Source organism: Sinocyclocheilus anshuiensis, unplaced genomic scaffold (genome assembly GCF_001515605.1).
Source record: "Sinocyclocheilus anshuiensis isolate Anshui unplaced genomic scaffold, SAMN03320099.WGS_v1.1 scaffold86, whole genome shotgun sequence".
Taxonomy (NCBI): Eukaryota; Metazoa; Chordata; class Actinopteri; order Cypriniformes; family Cyprinidae; genus Sinocyclocheilus; species Sinocyclocheilus anshuiensis.
The window spans coordinates 2,417,732-2,436,652 of record NW_015547662.1 but is presented as its reverse complement, the minus strand read 5'-3'; the positions used below and the strand labels follow the sequence as shown (position 1 = coordinate 2,436,652).

At 38.5% G+C, this 18,921-nt stretch overlaps 1 protein-coding gene across 2 annotated transcripts in view; it reads left to right on the top strand.

Moving 5' to 3' along the window:
• LOC107702348 (melatonin receptor type 1A-A-like) overlaps nucleotides 1-18,921 on the top strand; it is a 47,184-nt gene that overhangs the window by 27,249 nt on the left and 1,014 nt on the right. Inside the window, exons 2-3 of one of the 2 annotated variants that reach the window (XM_016504636.1) lie at nucleotides 7,964-8,843; nucleotides 15,522-15,524. In XM_016504636.1, coding sequence (XP_016360122.1) covers nucleotides 7,964-8,832 — 869 coding nt within the window. In that variant the 3' untranslated portion in view covers nucleotides 8,833-8,843; nucleotides 15,522-15,524. Of the gene's footprint in view, nucleotides 1-7,963; nucleotides 8,993-15,521; nucleotides 15,525-18,921 lie in introns of those variants that run through there. The other variant, XM_016504635.1, reaches the window with a different exon arrangement.

The window sequence follows — 18,921 nt, the reverse complement described above, 5'->3', positions numbered from 1 at the left end:
AGTTACTTGAAAAAAGTAATCTGATTACGTAACTCGCGTTACTTGTAATGCGTTACCCCCAACACTGTTGGGGACCGTGTAGAGTCATTGTGAGTAAAAACACTTTATTTTTTATGCAGCAGATAATGCTCAACCTGGGAAATGGTGAGCTGGCACCCAAAATGCAATACTGCCAATATTGTGAACTCAGAGTGTAAACAAACCATATAATTTTTATGCAGTTTGTTGTGATTCTGAAATAAACTGCTTAACAATAAGTTAATTTGTTAAACTAGTAGGTTTTTTATCATGTTTTATGGGGAAATGTTTTCGGGACTTGAAAAATTAATGTTTTGTCGTGTTTTCAAAATTACATTTGGAATTAAATTGAAATAAAACAGAAAATTGTAGGAATGTTTTCTTTTTTTAAATAATTTTATAGTTTAAAAAATTGAAAATATAAAACAACTTATATAGATTGAACTTGTGGAAATTAGTGCATTGAACTTAAATATACTAGGTGTAATAACTGCAAATTAATTGATATTACAAAACATTTAATCAACTTAAAGTTCACAATACTTAAATTTTTAGAGCAACCAGTTTCCTCAAGTTTCTTAATAAATTCAGTTTACACAGTAAACACAGTTTACAGTAATCTTATTCAGTAAATGTATTTATTCATTTTTCTTAGATGCCAAGTGTGAATAAATTATTATTTTGGTAATAGTGATATGAGTCACTTCACTTGTACAACACATCAAAAGAGCTTTTCCCATCATTTATAGTTCATTTATCTTATTTTAGCTGCTGCTATTTAATTTCTAACTTGAATATGTCATAATAAACACAAACGTAGGAGATTCCCAGCTGCAGTGTTTTCTTTTCTTTTTCTTTTTTTTTTAGTGCCAAATATGGACACCTCATTATGAATGAATAAATATATGAGCAAACGAACTCAACTACGGAGCTAAGACATCTATGAAAACATATTTTGACCTTTATAAGGAATATATGTTGTGAGACCTGTAAAATAAATTAAGCTCATCCTCTGTTCACTATTTATGATATTCATTGTTGTGGGCTGTAAGCTGCATTTGTCATATACAGCATGTTGTATTTAAAGTCATCCTTCACACAATGCCATATAGTCTTTTACCGTGTTGAGGGAATTCTGGTTCTAAATATGGAAGCTTCTGGCGTCTGCAGTTTCATGCTGCATGTGTCTGCACACTAATGTGTTAATGTGTTGCTGTATGCCCTTGTCCCTCAGTTTAACTCCACACTAGCAGCGTGGCATTATGGTTGGAGGGGTTGGTTTTGAATTTCAGCGCTGTTTACTGAAGGGAGTTAATCAGGCGGATTACTGTGCTCACAGTCCTCCATGTAACACCTTGTTGCCTCTGAGTGCAGCACTAAACCCAGTGACTGAAAACTATTTGACATTGGTACTTTGCTTTGTGTGCCTTTGGGGGAATCCATAAGAGTAAAAGAGAGCCATTTCCATTCAGATGTGTAAATAAAATTCATACTTTGAATTTGAAAGTATGAATTTTGTAAATGAACCTCTGTAAATGAACTTCTGAGGAGTACTGTTAGAGACATCAAAGTGCTTGTTTTGTTTTCAAACAGACTCAGAATGGCAGTATACAGAGCGTGAGAGAGTGAGAGAGAGGCTTGTCAATTACCTTTCTTGTTCATAAACATGATATCCGTATCAGCCCAAATCAAATAACTTCACGCAGGCTTCCCGTTATGGTAGACTGCATAGGTGAAAGGGCTTCTGCTGACACAGTAATCATCTTGGAGAAAAACTAGAAGGCTATTTCTGTCACAGGTTCCCTGTCCTATTTTTGTCTCAGAAAGACATATTAAGGGACCACAGCCAACTATGTGGGTGTTGAAAAGGAAGGGTATAATTGGTTGATAATTAGCTGAAAACCTAGAGGTTTTCATTTTATTGACTGTAATTGGAGTCATTATGAATGTTACATTCAAAGCAACCCACTTGCTGTTTTCCACTCACAGAGTCTTTGCCGTTCATTTTATGGGTTTTTACTGTATAATCTTCATCAACAAAGTGTTCAGAAACCTCTCTCATTCACTGAGTTGTGAAAACACACACAGGCCCAATTAAAGGGGCGATTCTGTGCTATGTCATGCAGAAAATTACAACATTACTTCAAGCTTGTAGTATAAGGACCATCCAGAAGGCACATGGTGATTCACGCAAAATAAACATCTTACTGAATAGCAAATCATACAGAATTTCATGATTCTGATTCTGATTCCACTTAACAATTTCAATTCATTACTGATTCCGTTAACAGTTGTTTTTGTTATTCTTTTTGAGGTAGAAAGAATGAAAATGGAGAAACAATTCTTTTTGCATTAGCTACCTAGTTTTTGTCAGTTTATGATTTCAGACAGCATGAGAGTCATAACAAATCAGACATACACTACCATTCAAAAGTTTAGGGGTCAGTACGACTTTTTTTAAATTTTTTTTAAGTTAGTTCTGTTATTCAGTAAGCACAAATTACAAAAGATTTTTATATCAAATAAATGTCATTGTTTTGAACTTTCTATTCATCCAAGAACCCTGAAAATAATGTATCATGTTTTCCACAAAAAATATTGATCAGAACAACTATTTTCAGTATTGATAATAAGAAGAAAAGTTTATTGAGTGCCACCTGAGTACTTTTCATGATACATTTTCCGGCTGATATATATTGCAGGTAGATGTTTTTGAAGTTATCAGCATTGGAAGAAACCCATATCCACTTGGCTTATTAACCAAAGTATTTATTCTACTGACATCTTTGTGAATGGACAGTGGATTTTTTTTTTTTTGAGTAAAAAAATATGATTCAGTTAGTTTGTGTTAAATGTATTATGCATATGCATATTATGAATTACAATACCTTGCTTTCTTCTTATCAACATCAGCCATTGATAAACCCATGCTGGTCAGCCAGAATCTTAAATTGCCGTAAACAATGAATTAAGTTTTAAGTTGTCCAATCCTGCTCCCAGACAGCCACTGTCCTGCAGAATTTAGCTCCAACCCCAAGTAAATACACGAAAAACTCCTATTCAAAGTCTTAAGCATTACTGTGTTTTGGGGCAAGTTAGATCTAAACTCTTCAGGGTATTGGTCCTCCAGGAGCAGGATTGGACACCCCTGCTCTTATGCTGTGTGTTTCACATATATTTTATTTCGGTGTTCCATCTGCATCGGTGGAAGAATGCAGACATTCCAGAACCATAATGGAACCAAATGTCATGAGAATAATTTGATTGTTGAACTAAATTTAGTCATGCTGGTATCCCTAAAATTTACATACAGTATATCACCGAATCCATTAAAAAATCATATCAATCAATGTATTTGGAAAACTTTTTCCATTTTAAGAGCTCAGGAGGCGATCTAGAATATTGTTTTTATGTAAAGTATAGAGTGACATACATGATAATGTATTTCTACACTAAAACAGTATTCGTAATGTTAATTGTTAAGTAGTCAAGTGTAAATGTAATATATGCATGCAATTACAGTGCTGTCTTCCTCCGCTGATGCATCTGTAAAATGGCATGCCTTGACATATTGAAATGTTGTCATATTCGTGAGGTGTTTAACATACATTAACATACATTATCTTGAAGGTTATGTATAATGACCTGCCGGAAGGAAGAAAGGGAAGCTGCCTCACATTCTGACCTTGTCGATTCGGTGACCTGCTGACCTTTCATCTCTTGCGCAAGTTGAGCTCTGACCCTAGGCATTGTGCTCTAATTGAGACAGCATGGCGTTGCAAGGATATTAGCCGCACATGACGAGTCTGGCCATGCCTGAAGCAGCCCTGACCTTTAGCATGTGAATGGCTATTCCATACATACATTAGATAGAAGACTCTGAAAAGAGAAAATGATATGCACACACTAATGTGATTCACCCAAGCTGGAAGATTACAAGGTGTTAGTTAAGTGGTTAGAGGGAATGTCTGAGGCCATTTGTTTAAGGGCAGAGACTCATATCTTTCCGGTAATATGCTTCTATCACTTGTGAGTTTGGTACCGATCTAAAATACCACACAAGGGAAAACATTTAAAAGTTTGGGAACCAACTGGAAAGAGTGATGGAGAAAATGGGGAATGTCTTCCATGAGCCAGAGTCCTATCTCCCTGTAAGCTAAATAAAATGGTTTGAGTGGCACCTTAATCTCTCTGATAACCCAAACTCACAGATTTGCAGCCAAGCTAAGCCAATGGCATCACATTCCCTTGGGACTTCACAGCTTGACTTTGTCAAGGACAATTCTTTGATTTCTTCCATTCCTCCTTCTGTCTGTAAGAAAGAAGGCTGCCTAGCCTCCATCATCCACCCCTCTTAGTCACAAATACGCGGAGTGCACCAGTGAACCGTCATAGAGACAACCCAAGTAACCTCTGCTGTCAGTGTGCATCAAGACTTAACCTGTAATGGCTCCATCTGAGGTCTTGAGTCTAGGACAAACCGTGACTGCTGAGAGATTTGAAATAATCTTGTTTTGTGAACTTTTGAATGCCTCCATGAGCAAGTGTAGGTTTAGATTCAGTTAGAGAGCATCAGTGGGATAATTTAATCCACAAATTAAAATACTGTCATCATTTTCTCATCCTCATATTGTTGCAAACCTGTATAATGTTCTTTCCTCTGTGGAACACAATGAATTTTGAACGTTTCAACCCTTATGTCAGCATACTTACAATTCACACAAACATTCAATACAAAATTATGATTACAGGGGCAGACCTCAAAACATTTTTTTACCATAGTACATGATTTGTAAATTAGTACATTTTGATGTTTGCGTCACATAACCAGCTCCATATATGTGGATTTTAGCTCACCTGGTACAGCATTCACTTGCAATATAAACAAGCAAAAATGGCATGGCTGCATTAGAAAATGCATTTTTTTTCCTCACATTTGCCTTTGTTAACACTATCGGTTGGATTATACGTAAAAAACATTGCCAGAATCACATTCATCTGTTTTTCTGTTTTGGGAATAACTGAACACACATTTAGCACCACTGACTGGACATTTCACTTTGAAAAAAGTTGCTAAATGTGCAACAAGCAGAGTAATATTTTTCAGAAATGTTGCCACAGAAGTTTTTTCCAATGAGACTTGATTGCTTTTTGTCCATATAATTAGGCCCAGAGGGGTAGGGGAAAGGGGAAGGGCTAAGGGGTAGAATTGGAATTGGGCCTTAATGTCAGTGGGGTCCGAAATAGTAGTGGGAAATAATAATAATTATAATAATAACATACTAAAAACTGAATAGAAAAAAAGAAAGCCTTTCAGAAGATTCTTTTTCCCCCAAAATATGTTCCACAAAAGAAAGAACATAGAGGTTTGGAACAATATGAGGGCGAGTAAACAATGACAAAATTATAATTTTTAAGTGAAACCAAATAATGTTCTTTTTAGCAACATCATATGACCCCTTTAAGCTTTACATTAGAAAATAAGTAGAAGAAATGGGGCAGAGCCTCTATAAGCCACAAGAAGGATGCTCAGAGAAATGACCTCTGGTATTTAAGAACAGCCAAGGTTATTTGCCTGAAAAGCATGGATGATATTTGTGCAAATGGTGAGAATGTTCCGTGTATGTACGCCTATGTGGATGGCATGTCAACGGCGTGCTTGAGGGTATATGTGAGTGACAGCTTTGCTTCAGGCCACTGCAAGCAAATCGTCAAGACGGACCGCCATTGCCCACAAATTAGTGCTTCTGTTCTACGTTTTGACAAGACTACTGACACGCGCTGACATTGCGAGGGGGCTGCGAGACAGCTGACTCACAAGGACGGGTTCATATGCCCATTTCTCAATGACTTATCAACATTCCGATTTCCAAAGGATTGTCTCAAAGGCAAATAAGACCTTTTTACTAAAAGCCCACCTTAATATAGCCTAATTACTTTTATAAAATATTGAGAGTTTGAGAAGTCAGCGAGAATCCAGAGGAAAAGTTTGTTGTTCATAGTTGGATCTTTTATAGGCTACGATACATGATATTGATTGTGAGTTGTTTTATTGAAGTAACAACTTTTTCTCTTTAAAAACTATGATCTCTTTGTGAGGAAACTTCCTTCCTAAAATAAAAAAGGCGACTATATATTTTCATGTACAAAGATCTACTTATACTGTGTGAGAGAATTTACATTGTAATGTTGTTTTAAAATTTAATAATTGGCTTTTATATTGTCCCAATGTACTGAAGCCAAAACAAATTATTATATTATTATATTATATTATTATAAACACAAGTTGACAGCATATGTTTTTTTCTAAACTCTCTTAGGTTAATGTTAGATGTATGAACCGAAAGAAAGGCATTATTAAAGTCAAATTTATCTTTAAGATAACAGTGGACGTTAACATGTTAACTTAGACAGCCCTAAAAATATATTTAGTAAAAAACAATTTTTTTTTTTTTTTAAGTTTTTCCACTGACTCCATCGCACCCTCTTGGGGTGACCCTAGTTTCATAATCTCTGACTTGAAAACAAACACAAAGGAAAAAATTGTTGTCAAACAGGATGAAAAGCATATCAGATAGTCCAGATGGTTGATTGTAGACTTTGGTATCTTGGTAAACTGATCTCTTTTAATGCATGAGAGATTATTGGTGTCTTTTTTTCTCAGCAGAAAAATCTGAGAAGCATAAAATTTGCTTTCCAAATAGTCTCATTGCTCTATGGAAATGACATATTAAACAGATTTCTTTTGTATTTTTTTCTTTCCCTTTTGTTAAATAAATAATCTCAGTGCTTTTGTAATGTAATAAAATCAAACATATCGTATTGTATTTATGAATGAAACAGCATCTTCTCACACAATCTTAAGAAAAGAGGGAGTGCAACTCAGCTGCAACTGCCTTTAGTGTTTCCCTCTTGATTACAATGCTAGTTAATTATTTCAGCTTTACACACAATGTCAAGTCCTTGTGCCTGGCGGCAATTAGAGATGTGCATTCATTAAAACCGCCCGTGCTCTTTCCCTAATGCAGCCATCAGCTATAGGCCATGCCTAACCATCCACACAGTGAGGGAACCTAATTAATAATTGCACACTCTCACATTTATAAACGCACACGTGCACCCTACTTTAAATAGAATGCACATTCCGTGAATTGATGAAGGCAAATATTTGGAGTGCAGCTCATGCTTGTGTTTATAGGGCAATAAAAGCTTTACTGAACTCTTGGAAGACTTAGTAAAAAATGCTGGCAAAATACGGACAACAAGGCTTGTCAGAATTCAATGATTGTGTCGCATCCTGTCTACTGAGATACCTTCATCTGATTGATTTTTGAAGGCAGCGTATCCTTCCATACCCACTATCCTGTGACATTTGAAAAATTAGCACCAGGTGCCAGATTAACACCAATAACTTGGAGGTATCTTCTTTAATTTTGAGTTATTTTTCAAATATCTCATTTCAGTTTTTTATACTGTGCTTCAGAATACAGTTAATACAATATGCTTAAAAAACTGCCCTTCTACTCCTGTTAGGATAACTTCGGTGGCCCAACCAGTTATTAGGTTTAGGGGGCAAACACTTTTTCACACAGGGCCTTGTAGTTTTGGATTTTGTTTTCCCTTAATAATAAAAACCTTAATTTAAAAACTGCATGTTGTGTTCACTTGTGTTATCTTTTACTAATATTTAAATTTGTTTGATGATCTGAAACATTAAAGTGTGACAAACATGCAAAAAAATAAGAAATCAGGAAGGGGGCCAACACTTTTTCACACCACTGTATGTACACTTAATATAAGGCATAATGCTGCCTCAGAAGTCAGTTTCAGGAGGTACATTTGTGTGCAAAATATTGTCTGATATGGCTTCAAGTCTAAGCCTAAGCATTTGGATGTAGTCAAAGACTCCTTAACCTGTATCTCTCTATTTCTGTGTGTTTCTCAGGTAACATCTTTGTGGTGAGTTTGGCGGTGGCAGATCTGGTGGTGGCCATCTATCCGTATCCGCTGGTCCTGACCTCCATATTTCACCGGGGCTGGAACCTGGGATACATGCAGTGCCAGATCAGCGGCTTCCTGATGGGCGTCAGTGTAATCGGCTCCATTTTCAACATCACCGGCATTGCAATTAACCGCTACTGTTATATCTGCCACAGCCTCAAATATGACAAGCTCTACAGTGACAAAAACTCAGTTTGCTATGTACTGCTAATCTGGGCCTTGACGGTGCTTGCAATTGTGCCCAACTTATTCGTAGGCTCCCTGCAGTATGATCCACGGGTTTATTCCTGTACGTTCGAGCAGTCGGCGAGCTCGGCCTACACGATCGCCGTCGTCTTCTTCCATTTCATCCTTCCCATCATGATCGTCACCTACTGCTACCTGCGAATCTGGGTTTTGGTCATACAGGTGCGACGACGAGTGAAGCCTGACAATCGTCCCAAGCTCACGCCTCACGACGTGCGAAACTTCGTCACAATGTTTGTTGTTTTCGTGCTTTTTGCAGTGTGCTGGGCACCATTAAACTTCATCGGGTTGGCGGTGGCGATTTCTCCAGAGCGTGTGGTTCCTTTAATACCCGAATGGCTCTTTGTGGCAAGTTATTTCATGGCCTACTTTAACAGTTGCCTCAATGCAATCGTCTATGGAGTTTTGAACCAGAACTTCCGCCGCGAGTATAAGCGCATTGTGGTTTCGGTATGTACTGCGAGAATCTTCTTTGCGGAAAGTTCAAATGAAGCGCAAGAGAGACTAAAGAGCAAACCCTCGCCACTCATGACCAACAACAATCAGGTCAAGGTGGACTCTGTGTGAGTGTATATTGTGTAAGACATGAAAAGATCACAACAAAATGAATGTTTGCTTAAAAGTAAGCAAACTTGATTTAGAAAAAATATCTGATAACCAAATATGTTGTCAGGAAGCAGCGCCTAGCCCTGAAACTGTGATTTGCTGCCTCAACACAATCAAAACAAACAGGAAATTATTATTATCATTGTCTTTTTTAAAGCACTTTTTCATTCTTGGTCAGAAGTACTTGTATGTATGAATTCTTTGTTTAAATGTTTACAGTAATTGTATCAGCAAATCTATGTAAGACATACTTTGTGTAATGATTTTATATGAGTTATCTTTGTCTGAAGAGAACAAAAAAACAAATATAAAGGTATGATTGATATATTACTGTATATAAATATATATTGAGTGTGTTTCACTGATGTTGATCATTCAGTGGAGAACAAAGAACAGCGTTGTCAAAATGATGCCATGAAAATCAGCATATCTCTACAATGCCTGGCCACAACTGTGACCACAACTTTATAAACACTACCAAAAGAGTTTGTTACGGAGTTTACAGTTTTGAAATGACCTCACCCGGTTCGACACTGTTACTCTCCATTTCAGAAAGCAATACACCTAGATTGCTGCTTTCCCACAATCCCCTGCAAATATCTTTGAAAGTATAGGGGTTCCTGCACTGTGGGGTTACTATCCTTTCTGCTTGCTATTCTGTTTTTTTTTTTTAGCATTACCTGTCTTTGTCTTTTTAAACATCTCCTTACCTTCCCTCCTTTTATTTTTCTTTGTATCTGTCTCTTTTACTCCAATATTTGTTGTGCATGAATCTAATGACAAGTTCATATGCAAACTGAGTAAAAATAATACAATTAAAATGTTTGATGAATAAAAAATGAAATTGGAATTTCTGCATAAGTATGTGAAATTTATACATTATATATAATAAAATAAAACAAGATAAAAAAATAAAAATAAAAACTGCATTAGAAATGAAGATTTTTAATAAGACTTATTTCCTGAGAATATATTTTGAATTAAGTGTATTTTTCTGTCATTGGCAAATAGTTTATTCTTGTTCTAAGCATAAATCTCAAAATTTTAGATGGTGTATTATAATAATACATTTATTACTATTATTATTATTGTGAAAATAATGATAATAAAAATTTGCCAACTGCATAAGCAAATGTCAGATAAATACATTTATTTTTAGGATAGGCAGATATTTTTACTGGAAAACAACAAAAGAAATACTGATTGATATGTTTTTTTTTCTTTTACAGCGTGAAAGTTAATAAATATAATGCCAGCTGTTATTATGTATCACCTTTTGAATAACACAGAAAATAGGACAAAATGCAGGCAGTATTACCAATGCTCCAATATAAGTATTACAGTATTAGATTGAAGCTTATACAATGTAATTTGAGTGACAAATGGAGCTCAAGTGTAGTTCAGGCAGACCAAGGCGTGACAGCCAGCATCAGCTGACTCGCAGCTGATTGTAACTCCTCCCACTACAATTAAATAAGATACATAAGTTCATCCGTACTCACACTTGCCTTAGTCTGTCGCACAGACATGCACTTACCCTCCTCCATCCCCAACTCCTCCTTATGCAGGCATGATCACAAGCATCTCGTCCACGGAAATCATCTATCAGCTAATCGTTGCGTAATCTTTGATTAAAAGCATCTGCCAAATGAATAAATGTAAATGTTAATCTTATCCAGTCTCATTCACAGATCTGTATTACTTTTGCATGGAATTTTATATATGTTGCATTTTTAACAATTCTGGTAATTGCATTATGCTTTGGGGGTTTCAAACCTCAGTGAGGTTTGCTTGTGGACAGCTCAGAGTCTGAACCCTTCAGAGCAAAGCCTATCGCCAAAATAATGTTTAGGACCTCTACAATAATCTTAATCAAAGAGAGTGGCCCTGACTGAAATAGTTCTAGCTGAACGCCCACAACTGCTGCATTTTTTCTCTCTCTCAGAAACATGACACATTGCAGTGAAATCACTCTGTTTAATCCAACCCAACCGACTGAACGAGTGCGTGAGAGAGCGAACGAGCGGCATAAAAATGCCAGGATTTACACTGCCCTCTAACAGAATTATGCACTAATCTGAGCCTCTCCTGCCTTTATCACCCTCTGCAAGAGACCAAGAGATTCATATGTATAAAATTGAACGTGTTATGAGGAAGGAGGGGTGATTTACTCTGACCCCGTCCAAGTGTGATTATGGTTGGAACATGAGAGGTGATCAATTTCGTGGAGGCTGTAATTTAGTGTTTGGAATTTTCTGCAAACAGCAATTTTAAGATCAATGAATCTGCATTGATTTGCTGTTTCTTGTACACAAGATATGGGGCTATTTTAGAGCTGGATGCAGCCTAATCAGGGTTTAGTCTGTCGTAATATGATGATCAGAGCTGATTCAGAAATAGTCCATTTAATTTGAAGTGATTTGCTGATGAGCCTGTAAGGTCTGGTTTCCTAGACACAGATTAAGACTGTTCCTAGACTGCAAAGCATTTCCAATGGAGAATCACCTGTGCAAGAGTTATTTGACCCAGTTCTATTATTCTGTGTCTAAGCAACCAACCTCAGTAATCTGTGTATGGATTTTGCATATTATATTCTTTTCAACCCCTTAGTAAGAATCTGAAACATCTGCATCATGTGGTTTGTCATCATAACCTTGCAAAAATGTACATGGTGGGCTAAAAGTTTAGAATAATTAAGATTTTTTAAATGTTTTTAAAAGAAATGTCTTATGCTCAATAACACTGCATTTATTTGATCAAAAATAGAGTAAAAATATCAATATTTTTTAAATATTGTTACAATTTAAAATAAAAATGTTTTCTATTCAAATAAAATGTAATTTAGTGCTGTGATGACAGCTGAATTTTTAGTCTCGTCTTTACTGTCACATGATCCTTCAGAAATCATTCTAATATGCAGATTTGGTGCTCAAGAAGCAATTCTTATTATCAGTGTCGAAAACCATTTTTGCTGCTTAATATTTTTATGCAAACACTACTATTGATACACTGCCATTCAAAAGAAATTTATACTTTTATTCAGCAATTAAACACATTGAATTTTTCAAAATGACAGTAAAGACATTATAAAAATTCTGTTTTAAATAAGTGCTGTTTGTTGTACTTTTTTCATTCAACAAAGTATTTATATGAAAACATAAAGCAGCAAAAACTGTATTCAGCATTATTAAATTATTGAGCACAAATAATAATTGTTAATAACAGAACAGCAAATCAGCATTTTTAGAATGATTTCTGAAGGATCATGTGACACTGAAAACTGGAATACTGTAGACATGTAGAACATATCCGCGTTTGTGCATCAATGTCTGTAATGTGTGCTGTAGGTGCGAAATTTTAGGAATCTTATCCAAGTTGTAGGCTAGTCAATATTGTTCAGTCAGTCGTATCTGAGGATTCGCGAATGAAACTGACCACAAACACCATTAACTTAAGTGAATTATATGGCAATAATCAGCAATATGCTTTCACACAAATAACTTTATTTTTGAATGTTTCAATATGCATTGACACAAATGACTTATTAGAATTTTTCATTGATACAACATGGCACTAAGTTGTTAGAAAAGAAATGCGTAGAGACGTTATTGCTTGATGACGTCAGGAACCGATGAATCGGCTTTTTGAACCAGTTCAATGAGCCGATCTGTCCGAAAAGAACCGGTTCGCGGAAATGAATCAGTGTTAATGGAAAAACTAGAACAACCAATAAACCAAAAACCAAAGGGAACAAAGAACAGAATGACACCCATTACATTCAACAACTCACAAGGAACTAAAGAAAAAAAGAGGGCTATATACAGTGGGTACGGAAAGTATTCAGCCGTCACCTCTGCTAGCTTGCAGAACTCTCGGGCGTACTCGTAGAAGGGGAGATCGAGGCGAGCTAGGGCGGCGACGCGAAATGGACAATTTCCATCGCCGCGGGGAGGAAAAACCAGGAAACAAAAAAAAAAGCAATACATGTAGACATAGACATGAACATGACCTGAACAATACCGGACCCTGGAGCACACACAGGGAACACTATTTATACACACAGGAGGAGGGGATGACGAGACACACCTGGGAGCAATGAAACACTAATCAGGGGAGGAACAGGAAACTAACCAAATAAGGGCATGGGAAGGCACATGGGGAGCAGGACACACACAAAACATGGAACAGAGTCTGACAACAGGAAGTGACATAAAAGTCCAGGGCAAGGCACACTGAGCATGAAACAAAAACAAGAAAGAGTTGATTTGTGAGGAGAGCAATCACGTTTATTTTCTAAAACCAAAATAAAACTGAACACCTCAAAATTACAAAACAAAACAAACAAACAAAAAAAAGCAATATCTTTCAAAAAGTTCTCTTCAGTATAATGGATAAATAAAATAATGTTAAGTAAAATTAAAAAGCCGAAGCCTTCTTGCAGTGGATGCACTGGTTTGGGCCTCATTGCCAGCTGCAGTCATGTCCTCATCTCATATATAAAACACCTGTGATTCACAAACACTTGCTAAGGAACTCGCATTCACATAAAGTAGCCTTGTTGAAAAGTTTGGGCGAGTAAGGGCAAAACGCACAAGATGCAGTACTTTCGGTGCCCTGTAGTAGGCAGTATCACGTCTTTTGTAGCAGAAATAAACTGCTATAGAAAAAATTAGGTCCATGCAAAATGTAATGTGTAACTGCAACACTCATTTCAAATGTAGTGGAGTAAAGAGTACAGATACTCATTCAAAAATGTAGTGTAGTGGAGAGTAAGAGTTGCTAATATCTTTGATACTCAGTACAACTACAAAGTATCCAAAAAAGATGCTCAAGTACAGTAACTAATTACATTTACTCCAATACTTTACACCTCAGTCATTAACAAACATTATATACTGCTTAACAGATCATTAGTTAATATATATATTCACATAGCTAGAAATATGAGATAATGTTTTTGTTAATGTTTACTAATGAACTTACTAAATATTACCTAATGATTAACATATGATTTTTTAATGTAAATTGAAATGCTTGATATAAAATAAATGGTGCTTTAAAAAGTCCTTGAACGTCCTTGAATCTGGTGTTCATGAAAGAGTGGGAACCCTGCCTAATGCTCTTTTTACATTTGCAAATGTTGTGAAAATTTTGCTTAATTAGTCATTTTAAGCACTTAACCATTCACTAAACCATTCATGTTAACATATTATTCATTAACTCATAATCACAGTCTGTAAAGGCCATATATTTGGTTTCCGTTTGTTGTGTAGACTTCTCCTATTTGCACAGCTTAAATCATTTATTAATTATTTGTTCATGTTTTTGCAGTACTTAATCTAAAGTGGAAACAATTCATCATTTGTAAATGTTTATAAATGTTTACAAATCATTAATACCTTTATGAACAGTCATCTTGATGGCAAAAAGTGTCCCAAAAGACCTGAATTTACCCTATTCACACATCTTTACTAATCATTTATTAATAATTTGTTCATGTTTTTGCAGTAGCCAATCTAAAGCTGAAACTATTCATCATTTGTAAATGTTTATAAACAATTACTAATCATTTAGTATCTTTATGGGCATTGGACTTTTAGCTAATGTAACAAGGTTTGTGTGAAAGGTGGCTGGTTAAGTTTAGCTAAATGCTTGCTAAAGACATAACACATTGTAATTTTGGTGCAAAAAAGTTTTTTATTGCCTCAACACTCACATTAGTTTACTACTCTTCAGTATATAATTAAACAGTATATTCCTTGAATCATAAATAAACAGGGGAAAACAAATATTTTTTTAAAGAAAATACGTATATAATATAAATTATAAACATATAATATAAACAGATTGAACTGTGTTCCCTTATAATAACAAAATTGGCTCCTGTACACTGTTGACCCTTTAACCAACCCTTAACCCTACCAATACCACCAAACCTGTCCCTAACCTTACCCGTATCACACCTCAATAGCAGCAAAAGTGTTGTGCATTAACACAGGCTTTTAATAATTTTATAACATCTGTTAAAACCATTTGTAGATTTTCAATAAGTGCTTGATCATATGGAATTGAAAGTTTAATGACATTTGTAAGTATTTTAACTTACATGAAATAATGATTTGTTTGAACATTATCTAATGTTTAATAAGTTTATTAGCAAACATTAACAAGCACATTATCTCACGTTTCTAACTCTTTGAATATATATTAACTAATGATCCATTAAGCATTATGTAATGTTTGTTAATGATTTATTCATGAAAGTTATTATAAAGTGTTTCTTTTGGCCAGCAGTATACATATAATAAACTAGATTCCAATTCTTTTAAAAACCAACGATTCATGAGTGGCACAACAGGGATGTTAATGAAGCATTAGGGCAGAATAGCTAAATTGGCCTCCTCTAACATTGGCTGTAACTATGAAAGCTCAGGTTCTTCAGGTGTTGGCAGTGTTGGAACAGGGTTAATGTGGATCCAGCATCCACAAAATTGGGACAGGGATCCAACTTTAGTAAATCTTCCAACTGCATTCAACTTTGCAAGAATTTCACTGGCATGAAAACCCACTGGCAGCTTGGGGGAGAGAACCATAACCCTCTTTGAATGGATGCCAAACTCCTGTGAAAAAGAAAAAAACCTGGGGCACAGGATGTGTAGTTAGGTTTAGTTCACACAGATTGGTCCATCACTCATCCAGCAATGTGATAGTTCTTAATAATTCACACTTACAAGGAGGTCTATATAATACCACAGATGCTCAGCTGGTTCAAGCCCCCACACAATCTACTGTCTTTGCTCAGGACACTTAGTTTTGCATCCAGGTTGTTTTTGAGCCAATCCCTTGAGCAATAAAAATGACATGATTAATTAATAGATGAGTTTACTTTGGCTGGATTTTGGCTGCTTCCTGTAGTAAAGCTCGTGCTGTGTTTGCATACTTTATCACAGATGAAGTGGATGGGATACAACATTTGTCAAATACACAGATATTTTAGATGTTTTCATGTAGCAACAGTGTGGAAACACTTCATTTAATACTTTGTGTTGCTTATACAGTGCCTGTATGTAGGCCTACACGTATAAAGTTTATCATACGCCAACTATTTAAAGGGATTGTTCAACCAAAAATGAAAATTACCCCATGATTTACTCACCCTCAAGCCATCCTAGGTGTATATGACATTCTTCTTTCAGACGAATACAATCGGAGTTGTAATAATAAATAATGTCCAGGATAATCCATGCTTTATAATGGGAGTGGATGGTAGTGAATCGATGCGTTTGTGTAAGAAAAATATCCATATTTACAAATCTTAATCTCCAGCGTCCGCCAACTGTCGTACGCGCGTTCACGAGAGAGCGGCATCCAGCGGATGACGTAGAATGTAAGGCAAACGCGGTGACGAAATTGGAAGTGACGAATGTGGAAACGCAGAGGAGAGAGCAAAACAAAACACCGGTCACGAATTAGTAGTACAAAACGAGGATTTGTAAAGAAAAATTCGGAGGATTTCGATATAAGCCAAGAGGACACTGGTTTTCCTTTGCTGTAAACAAAACTTGTTTCTTGCGAGACGAGCATATACACCGGAGTTTATAGGCTTGTTCGAGATGCATCGGCACTGCGCAGACGATCAGCGTATGACATCAAAGTACCGCAAGACATCAAAGTACCAAATCGTTCTTGCGGTACTTTGATGTCGAGAAACGCTTTGGGAACGCCCCTGCGTGACCGCGTTCTGAAGCACGTGTAAAATCAGTCCAATGGAGCAGCGAGACATCATGAGCGGGGTGACGTGAGCAACCAGGAAGTATAAAAGCGCATCCGGCAGAGCGCAAGTTAGCTTCTGCGCTTCAGTAGCGCTCTGTGTATGTGTCAGTCTTATTTACTGTTGTCTGTCAGTCCACAAGCATAATATGTCAAAATCCAAGTCAAAATCTATGGCGAGCGAACGGCATTACAGACGTTGTGTTCCTCCCTGCACACGATATCTGGCAGCGGGGGATACACACGATCTGTGTGTTGTTTGTTTAGGAGCGGAGCATGCACGGTCAGCTCTCGAGGGAGCTGATTGTCATGACCGCGATTTGCTCTCGCTGCTCTCGCCTGGCCGTGTTTGATGAGAGCGACCAGGCTCGCGATCCCGCTGGCAGCGGTCCCTCTATTGCCGAGGCGCAGCGTAGACTGTTGTCATGGGGATCGCAAGTGAATTTAGCGGAGGGATCCGAGACAGACTCATCCTTTTCTCGGTCCTCACCTACTAGATCCACAGCTCTCTCTCAGGGATCGGAAGCCCGCGCTGCGGTTTCTTTGCCCCAGAGACAGAGTCAGACACTTCATCTATCTTCCTCCGAGGAGGTGGATGTGATGAGTGTCGAGACAGAGGAGACTGTGGACTCGCCACCACAGTCCCTCGTGTATGAGGAGCTTGTGGAGGTTGTGACTCGTACTGTAGCCAAATTAAATATCGATTGGCCGGCCGAGAAGCAGGACGCTCGTCCCAAAAGTAAATTAGACGAGCGTTTCCTGAGAGCCAGATCACAGCCTTCACGACAGGGCCTTCCGTTTTCTCTCCATGCCGAGGTGTCGAGATCGTGGGAGAAACCATATTCATCCTGTATCTACAGCCCCACAGTCTCGAACTATTCTAACATCGTGGTGCTGAATGAGAAGGCATATGGGGCGATGCCAGCATCATTCCTGAAGGCCCTAAAATTTTCCACCAGGCCCGTGAGGCTGTCATCTAGTCTGGTTGGGAAAGCTTATATGGCGGTAGGTCAGGCTGGCGCATGTTTGCACACCTTGGCAGTGTTACAAGCATACCAGGCTGACCTGCTCAGGGACCTGGATGACAGGGGGGAGGAGGAATCCGACGTGGTAGCCGAACTGCGTCGGGCGACAGATTTGTCCTTCCGGGCCACCAAAGAAATGGCCAGAGCCATCGGCTGTTCAATGGCAGCAATGGTGGCCACGGAGCGACATCTGTGGTTGAATCTGTCCGATATGCAAGATAAGGACAGATTCTTCCTCCTAGACGCCCCGCTCTCGCCCTCTGGCCTCTTCGGCGATGCAATCAACACTGTCGTCGAGAGGTTTCAGGAGACGAGGAAGCAAGCGGCGGCGTTCCAACGTTTCCTCCCTCGTCGTTCCCAGACCCATGGGGCTGCTGAGCGGGAGCAACCCCAGCCACAGAAAGATCGGGGGTCGGGGCGGCGCTCTCAGTCGGGGTCTTCTAGACCAAAAACGGATCTGCGGACCGTTATTTTGTCAAAGAGGACCTCGACTAAGCAGTCCTGAAGCCACCATTGTCAGTTCCCTGAGGGCAGCCCCACCTGGGGAGGAAAGGATAACACCTCAGTATATGGTGCCTGATCCTCCTCAGTGCCCTCACGGAGATCTACTGATACCCCTGCCACCCTAGGTGCTTCAGGGCTCAGTGAGCTCCGACGAGTGAATTTCCCAGCTGCCGCCCGGCGACGGTACGGCACAGGAACGCTCGTCCCCTCAAGTGAGGGCGCTAGAGCAGTCAGGTCGGTCGTTCCGCTTCAGGGCACCGAACTGGCTCCTCCAATAACACCAGAGGCCAGCCTCGAGAGCTGGAGATGCTGGCCGTGATTCGAGTTCTGAGACACTTCCTTCCAGACCTGTGGGGACATCATGTGCTTGTCCGCACAGACAACACATCGGTAGTCTCCTACATCAATCGGCAGGGGGGTCTGCGTTCGCGCTACAACCTGGCGCGCCAGATCCTTCTGTGGGCTCAGGGGAAGCTCCTCTCACTAAAAGCAGTCTACATCCCTGGGTATCTCAATCAGGGGGCAGGAAACGACACACTGTCCGCTCTGGTTCTCCCTCATGCATCCAGCTCCACTTGGGCTGGATGCCATGGTGCAGACGTGGCCGAGGCTTCGTCTGTATGCTTTTCCCCCGATCGCTCTGCTCCCGGGAGTTCTGGAGAGGGTACGCCGGGATGGGGTCCGTCTGTTGCTAGTAACCCCGTTCTGGCGCGGCCCGAGTATGGTTCTCGGACTTGGTGTCCCTCCTCGG